Source organism: Budorcas taxicolor, chromosome 7 (genome assembly GCF_023091745.1).
Source record: "Budorcas taxicolor isolate Tak-1 chromosome 7, Takin1.1, whole genome shotgun sequence".
Taxonomy (NCBI): Eukaryota; Metazoa; Chordata; class Mammalia; order Artiodactyla; family Bovidae; genus Budorcas; species Budorcas taxicolor.
The window spans coordinates 30,653,925-30,664,387 of record NC_068916.1 but is presented as its reverse complement, the minus strand read 5'-3'; the positions used below and the strand labels follow the sequence as shown (position 1 = coordinate 30,664,387).

The following is a 10,463-nucleotide window of genomic DNA, read 5'->3' as shown; positions in this document are numbered from 1 at the left end:
AATGAGTGGTGGGAAGACAAAAAGAAACAAGCAGAAATCAGGAAAGAATGGCTATTAATTGTTCAGAGTGGCAGGTGCTAAATAAATTGGTTTGTTTTTGCGGGGTGGGGGAGATGAATGTTATTTCTTCTCTGTGAGGTATGGACAGAACTCCGGTGATGGGAAAGCGCCCGATCCAGTCCGGTGCCCTCTGCCTACCTGACTTATGTGAATGCCTTGAAGAGCTGGGGGCGGCGGGTGTCTAATCCTTGGATGTGAAACCACGCCTGGAAGGGCTGCCACGGTCCGAGGCGCGGGAAGTAAGATGGGGGTAGGGTTGCGCTCCCACTCCGCACCTCGAACACGAGGTTTTGGGGGGCGAGAGACCCCTCTGGGGGCAGCCAAAGGCAAATAAGCCTAGCTTGTGTCCGGAGCACTTGTACCACCAGACGTAGCTCGGGATACTTGCCTTGCATGCCAAAAGGGAGAAGGAGCCAGCCTCCCAGGAAGAGCACTCGAAAGCGAATGGGCTGAGGGCTGGGCGCTGTGAGACTCCACTGCAGCCTCCTTTCAGCCCTGCGGCCTGGCCTGAGTCCCGCCAGGACCGGTGCCCTTTAGAGACCCTCTCGGTCTCACGTCTTCCTCCTCTCAAAGACAGCCTTCTCGATTGCCGACTGAATTTCATTCCAGCTTGCAACCCACCCCACCCTGGACTCCCCCTTCACTCCCACCTCCACCAAGATTTATGTTAGAGATTGCGTGGCGGGCTAGTCGACTCTGGCACCCAGCAGTACTCCTGAGAAAAACTGAGCCCGGCAAAAGCGCAAACCCACTGCCGGGACTTGGTCCCACTCGCCCGGCCGCGCGCGCTCGCCCGGATGCCGACACCCGAGCGAGCGCCGCGATGCGTTCCGGTTTCCGCGTTTCCACTGCTTCCAGGACCAGGGCAGTGAGCCGGCACCTAGAAAAGATATATCATGGGCAGAAAGAGACAACAGGCGAACCGGAGACGTCACGCCAAAAAAAAAAAAAAGGGGGGGGGGGGAAGGGCAGAGGGGGTATTTGTGCGAGAGAGGCGCAAGAGCTGTGTGTGGGTACACCCGAGTTAGAACTTCCTTCTTCCCTCTCCCCTCCCCTTGGTTCTTCTGGCCTGCCTCCCGCCTCCCCCCACCCCCATCTCTCCTCTCTCTTTCTCTCTCACACACACACATGCACACACACTTGTATTTTGTGCTGTCGTAAAACCCACGTGTCCAGCCGGGAGGCTGCCAGAGCGTGGAGCGGAGGAGCCGGGACGCGGCAGCGGCCAAGAGCCCGCCGCCGCTGCTCGGTCCGGCGCCTTGGTCCGCCCCGCACTCCCGCGCTCGGAGTAACTGCTCTCGCGCCTTCCGCAGGCCTCCACCACATCCCTGGCTTGTGGCCCCGGAGGGCCCCGGGGAGCCGGATCCCTAGCGCTCCGTTGGCGCGCTGCCCAGGGGCATGTAGCGCACCGGGGGCGCACAGTCTCCTGCACGCTCGCCAAGACAGCACGCACAAACCCGCCGGGCAGCTCCGCGACTTCGGGTAAGCGCCGCTCATCTAGGGCTGAGGGTCTTGGGCCGCGGAAATGGGAGGCTGGAGGTCCCGCGCTGGGGGCGGGGGGGTGGGGTGGGCGAGACTGTCCCGCCTCCTGGCGCCGGAGGCCAGCGCGGCTCAGGCGCTGCGCCACTCGGGCTCGGGTCGGCTTCGAGCGCCGGCAGAGGGCGGGGGCTGAGTCCTGCCGCGGAGTTCCGCGGGGAAGCGCCCTCGCGCCGGGCTTCGACAGCGCAGGGTGGGAGCTGGGCGCCTCGGGCCGGGAGGCAAGGCCGGGTGCACATAGCTACCCTCGCGCGAAGCCGCGGCTTCAGAGTAAACTTTGCGCCCCAACCGAGTTGGGAAGAGGGAGCCGCCAAACCCGGCTGCCGCCGGCGGAGGCAAGGACTCAAACTCTTCGCTCCAGGGTCTTGGCTGCGGTCCTCCCCGCCCCTCTCGCACCAGGCCCTGAGTCCGGCTCACGCGCACCCAGCTCTTTGCCCTCTGTCCCCAGCTTGAATCGTTGGACATGCTGAAGCCCGGAGACCCCGGCGGCTCGGCCTTCCTCAAAGTGGACCCAGCTTATCTGCAACACTGGCAGCAACTCTTCCCGCACGGGGGCGGAGGCCCGCTCAAGGGCGGCGGTGCCGCGGGTCCCCTGGGCGCACCACAGCCTCTCCAGCCGCCGCCACCCCCGGAGCGCGCTGAGCCCCAGCCAGACAGCCTGCGCCCGCGGCCGGCCTCGCTCTCCTCCGCCTCGTCCACTCCGGCTTCCTCCTCCACCTCGGCCTCCTCTGCCTCCTCCTGCGCTGCCGCTGCCGCTGCCGCCGCCGCCGCCGCCGCGCTGGCGGGTCTCTCGGCCCTGCCGGTGGCGCAGCTGCCGGTGTTCGCGCCTCTGGCCACCGTCGCCGCGGAGCCTCTGCCCCCCAAGGACCTGTGCCTCGGCGCCACCTCGGGCCCGGGGCCCTCCAAGTGCGGAGGCAGTGGCGGGGACGGCCGGGGTGCCCCGCGCTTCCGCTGCAGCGCGGAGGAGCTGGACTATTACCTGTACGGCCAGCAGCGCATGGAGATCATCCCGCTCAACCAGCACACCAGCGACCCCAACAACCGTACGTAGCAGCAGCCCGCACGCTCTCTTTCGGGGAGCTGGCTCCGTCGAGCGCGGGCGCCCGTCCAGGAGGCGCATCAGATGAGGGGGACCCCGGGTGGTTGGCTGTCCGGGCCGCGGGCCTGTACCTCCCTAACCACTGTGACCAAACTTTTCTGGATTAGAGAAGGAAGGAGAACGGCTAGGATGGCGGGGTGGCCCCCATGGGTTTCCTCTTGCCCCTTCTCTCATTCCCTGCTTCCCAGTCCCGAGTCTTTAAACCCAGTTTTCCTACGGACCGAGCAGCACAGACCGCCGCCCTGCCGCGGCATATTGCGCCCGGCGCCGGGCGGGTTCTAGCAGCGCGCGATGGGAGTGCCCTGGGACCGGCCTGGTCTGGCCTTCGGAGGGACAAGACAGGAACTCTCAGCGTTTCTGGGGAGCGTGGATTCCAGGGCTGATTTCTCCTTCTCTCTATCTTACCTCTGGGGTTAACTGTGTCAGTTCATTTTCCGACCGTGGGGTTGTCGGGGGACCAGCAGGGAGCTGCTGGCTGGCCGGACCTCTAGTAGGAGTTTTGGATGGCACTGGGTCAGTCTCTCCCTGCAGGCAGGCATTATTCTTAAGTTTACTATTTATTTTAGGAAAGAAGGAAAAGAAAAAGAAATGCCAGTTACTTAGTGAGAAAACATTTCTGATTTCAGGCCAGGGTCGTTTCTTGCGGATCCCGCATTCTCCGTGCACCCTTGATCCTGCAAACGTTTACAGTCCGTAGCCACGCTTGTGGGCTCACACATTTCTTTTTTTTAATGAGGGTAATAGTAATTTAGTATAAGAAGCGTATTCTTCTCCTCCCCAAGTAAACGGAAAATGCCTAAATTAGCATCAGTTTTCTTCTAGCGTCCCTTCCTGTATTCACAATTTCAAACCCTTATCACAGGTGTAGTTCCATTTTGAGGCTTTGAAATAAAACTCTAAATGAACACCAAAAATGTATTATTTATGTTTTATATCCGATTCTTTTTGGTCATTTCAGAAGTTATGCTATGTTTACACTTTTTGTGTTGTAATAAGTTGCAAATACATTTCCAGAGACCCCAGGAGAGAACATTAAAGCAGGTTAAGAAAGTTAGGTTGAAAGCAGTTCAGGATTTGAAAGAGCAACACTCAGCTACTTTCTTCATCTCATTCCTTCATCTAGCTTCTCTGTCAGCAAAGTTGATTACAAATATGTATGATCATTCTATTTTGATCATGTCCCTTTTTACAGAATGTCTACCATCCTGCAAGCTTCTTAATTCGTTGTAAAAACAAAATAACTACAGGTTTTAGTTAGTGAAAGGACTCCCAAATTTATTACTTTGATTTAAAACACTGGGAATGACCCTAGTGATTGAGATGTATTAACCTTTGCATAATAGTTGGGAATAATTGTTTCAATGGAGATAATTATTGTTAATAAGAAGAGCAGTTGTATTTACTTTTTTCCTTTCTAGAGTCTGAGGCTAAAGCATTGGGTTTACAATGAGGGTTTTGATTCAAATTTGTTCTGCAGTTAAGGAAATTCTTGTATTTCAGAGTTCCAGAAAATGCTACAAAGCTATGTCGTCTGAATGGACTTGAAAAAAAAAAAATACTTATCACCTACTGAATTCCTTGATGGTGTTGTTTTCAAAGCATTTCTATTTTAAAAATATTAAAAGCTAATACTTTACTAAAAAGGTATTTCTTTCAGTGAAGTATAGTCACTGTGGGCTGAGAGTGCTTCATCAAACTTGCAGACTTTCTTCTGAATTAAGTCAGTGCTGGAAAAGACACCAGCAGGGCAGCCCCAAATCCCTGTCTGTATGCCGAGCTCCCCATAGTGTTTACAATGCAGTCTTGAGGTTTAATGCATTTTCATCAGAGAAAAACCTGGACTAATCAGAGAAAGAACTGGGACAGAGTCCTAATTAATAATATGACTGTTAAACCAGTTTATTGTCTAGGTACCATTTTTCCTGGTTGGAGGAAATGAATTGTGATTTATTTAAATTACTCCTATTGTGTTAATATTCTGATATCTCCTTTTGAGTTGACTGGACTGCTTCAGTGGGCGAAGTGCAGAGGCAAAGACAGGAAAGAAAGGAAGGCAGATTCCCCTATTAGAGTTACACTTCATGTTGCTCTCTAATTAAAAGACAATTGAGAAAGAAAATAGAAAGCTGAGCTGGGTGGCTGTGTAATGCCAGGAGACCAGGTGTGCCATGCTTCCAGGAACCTCTCTGGGCAAGAGTAGGCACTCATTTGAAACCAGGAGATGTGTTTTGCAAAGACGAAGTGAGAAGCAATTGAGTTTAATCTAACTAGAGGATCAAAACACATCAGAAATGCATAGAGTGGGAAACTTTTTTTCCTTGGCAGAGGAAGTTGATATTATCACTTGAAAGATGGTGAAAAACAGTTTCACCCCATTCCCAGGTTGTGGTGGGGTGAGAGATGGACAGAAGGGAATCACCTATTAATTTATCATGCACAGATCTTTTTAGTTTTCCTTTTAGTCTATTGCCCTTTCCCTCTAAAAGAATTCTGTGAAGTGACCACTCAGCATTGGTTCATTTTTATTACTTTGTATGTAAAAGGGTATTGAGTCGTTTTGTCTGTTCTTTTTACAAGGCAAAGGCACCTCCAAACTTGTCTTTTCCCTTTAAAAGAGTAACTTGCCTGGGATCACCAACGCAGTAACACCTGTGAATCAATCAGTAGCACTCCTTTCTCTTGAAACTGTATTGGCATCTATGGGAACTGCCATAGGGAAGGCATAGTGAAGGGTGTTGCAGCTCTGTTTCACACATAAAAAGACTGAAAAACAGCAGAAACTATACAGCCTAGCCCGGTGAGCTCTTCTAGTATATATCTAACTCTGTATATGAAGTTATTCTATAATTGAAGTACACTTTCCACCGAACCACTCAATGCTTAGTTGCCTCTTCTTGCATCTGTTTAAAGTCAGGTAGGACTTGTGTAAGGTAAATGGGAGATGGGGGACCTTCCGTCCTCTTCTTGTATTACTGCCCTCATTTGCTGACAATTTGCTTGACGCCATTGATTTCGTCAGGCTCTGTTGCAGCGGCAGCCTCTCCTTGGATTCTGGGAGCTCAGTGCGTTGTTTGAGACCTTGTCACTTTTCTAGGAAGGTATTGAGCAGCAGCCAAGCGGCGCGCTGAACGCTTATGTTTGTTCAGAAACGGCTGGCCTAGCCACTTTGCTCTTCATATCTTTTTAATTTTTGATTAAGATCATCCTCCCTTCTACCTGGGAGAGAGGAGGGGGCTAAGCCTGTCCCGGGTCTCTCTGCGGAGAATTGAGTCGGGGCATTCCGCAGCTTCCCCAGCAGGAGGTCTCTATTTCTTCAGACATTTCGGGGAGCCCTGCTGTGCAAGGAACAGCGCTGGGAACAGCACTGGCTCGGGCACAGGTGTAGGAGTTGGGGCCCCTGTTGAGTTGAGGCTCCCCTGTTGGTAGCGCCATCCTTTCCGAGGGTTTGGGGAGAGATACTGGAGAGAGAAAGAAAGCTGGGGTTTGTTTAGTTGAGAGGTCAGGGCGAAGAGATAAAAGGAGAGTGAGTGTTTTCTGCCCTTCCCTAATCTCTTCCCACCCAGTTGGAAAACGCAGGTCCTGTTTGGGAAGCTCCCGAGCCCAGTAACCCAACCAGTGGGATCTTCCTGACACCAAGACACGCTCGCGGCGCTACTCCTCACTGTCAATGGCCCTCGAGCGACTTAGATTTCAGACCCGGTCCTCGGTGGGAGGGAGGCGGCTCGGCGTCAGCGTGTGGGCTTTTGTGTCGTTCTCTTTTTCTTTTTCTGCTTTTTGTGTGCAGGCCCAAGCCCCATCCCGGAACACACATGATTTAGCTATTTTACATCATCCGTTATCTAGTGCTCTGAAACTGAACATAGAGCCATATATTAGATTGAGGTTAGGAGAGGTGGCGACTGTTTATTTAAGGTGATAAAATGGTCCATCAGCAGTAATCTCCATCGATATGTGCCACCAGGAGATGAAGGATGAGGGGACAAGCCACAATTAATTGCCCTATAGTTTTGTAGGAGAGAGTGGAGCCGGCCCAGACCCGCTTCGATCTCCTCTCGCGCCTCCTATTCATCATCTGCGCATTGTATATGGCGGCCTCGCAGGGGCCGGGGCCGGTGAGGTTTATCTCTGCGCAATATTCTCTCGCCCTCACACACTGGCGCTCCCATTTAATTTATTAATACAGTCATCGGGAGACAAAAAAAAAAAAAATCACATTTCCTCTTTCTTTCCCTCCCCCTTTTGTCTCTCCTTCTTGGTCCCAGGGCCAAGCCGGCAGCCAGGCCGAGCAGCGGAAGCCTGACGCGGCTGTGATTCGCGGGCAAAGCTTTAAACCCGCCTAGAAAGAGTCCCGCAGAAGGCTCCCCGCGAGCTGGGCCACCCCGCGGAGGCCGAGACCACGCTTGGCGGCTCCCCTTCCTGGCCTGCCTCGCCTCTGGATCCGCTCGCTCCTAGCCCGGGTTCCGGGAAGCCTAGAAGACCCCTTCCCAGGGGAGGAAGGGGGCCGGGCCGGTGGTGGGAGCGCCGGAGTGCGGGTGGTGGCGATCACGTCTGGTCTTGTAAGAAAGCCGATCCCTGGCAGCCAGCGGGGCGAGGACTTCCACATTCCGGTTAAGTGCTGAGGGGCCCGGCGTCCACCCCGCGCAAGGTCCATCACCATCCCAGCCAGCCGGCGTGATGAGAGGAGAGTGCGCGCTGGAATCGGGCGTCGAACCCACGTGCGGGAGACTCCCGGCCACTGCACTCCTCCGGCCCCAGGCCCGTGTCGGCTGACCCCCTCGGCGACCCTGAGGGTCCGCGCCACCCCCCGCCCCACACCTGCTACGAAGCAGGCGGAGCTGCCAGCAGGCGGCACTCCCGGGGCCGCGTCGCCGTCGCCAGGCAGGGATCGATGGGCGCCAGCCCCACGGGGCTTGGCCTCAGGACAGAGGGCGGCGACCTCGGCGGTGGTCGCAGAGAATTTATAGCTCTGCAGTTACCGCGGTCCGGGCGGGGAGGCAGGCTTTTCAGCTGCTCCCCAGTTCCCTGTCCCGAGCACGCGTGAGGGCAGGAGAAAGCGGCGGGGAGGCTCTCCGGAGCGAAGGCCCAGCGTGACGGGAGCGTCCCCAGGGGTCCCCGCTCCGCCTGCGCCCACACGCGCCTGTCGAAGGGCCCTGGAACGCTGTATATTTCACCTTTCCTAGAATGAGAAATGAGATACCAGAGGACTCTGGCCTCCTTTGCCCCTTTTGCCTTTAAAGAGATCCATTTTCAATTACAGGAGCCCCACGTGCTCTTGTAAAAACATCCAAACAGTACAGAAGGATAAGGAGCGAAGTGAAAGTCGGTTCTTCACTCCACTCGGTCTGGCCTTTTGAAGTCAGTGCGTGAACAAGTCTTTAACTTAGTGATACCTCCTCCTCATTCAGAGACCAATAAACAGGAGCTTTAAAAGATCTGTTCAAGATAGAGACCATGATCTCATATTCCCCAGTGCTATAATGGCATTTCCAAATATCTTGCTTGGAGAGTATAATATCTCTCACGATCCTAAGAGACAGTAGGAACATTTGTTTGCCTCTTCTTTATGAAATCAAATAGACATATTATGTATTGTTTGGCCTAGAATGCTGTAACATGTATTATATATATTATTTTTTATGTGTAGTTTAGGCATCTAGCCCACTTCTCCCTCAAATCTTTTCATGTAGGTGTTGGTGGCTTGCTATCTAGAAGACACTAGAAGGTGTTGCTGGCTTGCTATCTAGAATGTTTGTCCACTTGGGCCACATTTGTCAACCCCAGGTAATCAGTTACTTGTTTTAGCCATTCTTAGGCTCCTCTGGGACTCTTGAGACATACGTCAGAAGTCACATATTTTCAGTGACAGAAGCTGTTTCTATTAAGAAACAGTAATGTTAGGATAACCTGTATTTTGACGTAATTGGTCAGCTTTTGGGGTGGAATATTTTGAAATAGCATGAAGTCGTTTATAAATGATGCTAACTTCTATTGGATGGACTGAAGACAGTGGATTGGCATTGCCTATCCTGCAAGTATTCTTCGACATATTGGGAGAGCCTCTGCTTGTCACTCTGCGGAGTACTACTATTGTTTTAACACTTCACGGAGACAAATGAAAATTCCTAAGTTGAAGAAGTGCTTTAGAGGACATCTTTGAGAAACGACTAGACATACTCTATCACGCATAACAAAAAACAGGAATATGCTTGTCTGTGTGAGTGGTGGCTGGAGTTGGCACCTTTGCTCCTTGTTTTATTGCTGATGTAGTTGGTATGATGTTACAGGTTGTGGTAATCTTGTAGGTTGACAGAATCTCTGGTATGGACTGTTGGGGAGTGAATACCAAATGCTCTTTCTTCTCACACTTTGTTTCATTGAGCCAACTAGAAAGGAAAGGTCTGTTAATCAAATCCCTGGGGTGATTTATTTTTACTTTTACAGGCATATTGCCTTTGCTTATTGTCATTTGTTTTAAGCTATTTCTGCTAAGGTGCTGAAAGGCCATTTCTGAAGTTAGGCACTAAAATTCAAAATTATGGACATTATCATCTTACTTTTCAAATCATCCTCTTAAGTTAAACTCCCCAAACCCCAGAGTGTGGAAAAGAGAGAAATCTCTTTAATTCAATCATGCTACAACACTTTTGTAGCGCCCCCCCCCCCCCCCCCGCCAACCGCCGCCAAATAGTGACTTCAGTGAAATATTTCAATTCTATTGATTGAGTTACAAGTTTGGATATAAAATTCTCCTGGCTTTCACTAATCTTAGCTCTCTAGATTTGGAGGCTTTTAGAGTCAGGTGGACCTGCTGGTGAATCTTTGCCCCTTTCTAAGTTTCTGGTCCTTGGTTAAGTTATATTGCTCATAAAGCCTCACTTGCCTCATCTGTAAAATGGGAATCGTGATATTACAATAATATAGTGGCTGTTTGGTTGAAGATGGGTGCCTGGCACATAGGTAATTGGTAATTGTGAGTTTTTATTGTCTTTCTTTCCATGCCCCCTTCCTCTTAAAGTTTTTCTTTTCACAATCAGGAACTTGAGAAGGTGTGAGAAATGAGTACATTCTGGAGGAGTTGAGAGTACCTCCCTCCATCTAGGCCCCAGGGTCAAAAGCATAGCCTGGCACAGTTTTGATAGTTAGTTTGTGTTGCTGAAAGAGAGGTCCTTTGTGTGACGGCAGTCCAAAGGGCATGGTCACTTCACGACCTGCAGAAAGAGGTTGCTACTTTCCACTTGAGAGGCCTGGGGACACCCTCAAGAAGCTCCAGATAAAGGTCCCCTCATTCTCTGGGCTCTTTGGGGAGAAGTGTATTAGGAGCCGGCTGAGAGGGAGGCACAGAGCCCTTCATAGGATGCTCATGTAGTCAACCTTCAGTTCACTGTGAAGCAACTGAGGAAAATAGGGGATCACTCACCAAGCTGGGTTGCCATCAGATGTTCCTCGAAGGTTGCTCCATGACTCACTTGTCTCGAATTCTTTGGGCATTTCAGTTGTTCTAGCACGGATAGAGTACACCCAGGTCCATCCACCAGGACCGGCTGTGACTAAGGCTGGGCACAAGTGTCCAGAGTGTGATCCGTCGCCCCGTGCTGGCGCATCCGCTAGTGCCCAGATCGTGCCATTTCTGCCAGTCGGGGCCCGCCCTACATCAGGCCCAGTGCCACAGGGCTCTGCTGGGCAGGGGCGCCGCGGCTCCCCAGGGAGGCTGGGCCAGAGAGGCCGGTGTCGTCGGCGGGCGCCGAGACCGCGTCCCAGAGGCAGGTCC

At 52.4% G+C, this 10,463-nt stretch overlaps 1 protein-coding gene across 1 annotated transcript in view; it reads left to right on the top strand.

Moving 5' to 3' along the window:
• The first annotated feature begins 2,059 nt into the window (after positions 1 to 2,059).
• Positions 2,060 to 10,463, top strand: part of PRDM6 (PR/SET domain 6) — a 109,374-nt gene continuing 100,970 nt past the window's right edge. Inside the window, exon 1 of the mRNA XM_052644221.1 lies at positions 2,060 to 2,639. Within this exon, the coding sequence (XP_052500181.1) occupies positions 2,060 to 2,639 (580 nt within the window). The remainder of the gene's footprint in view (positions 2,640 to 10,463) is intronic.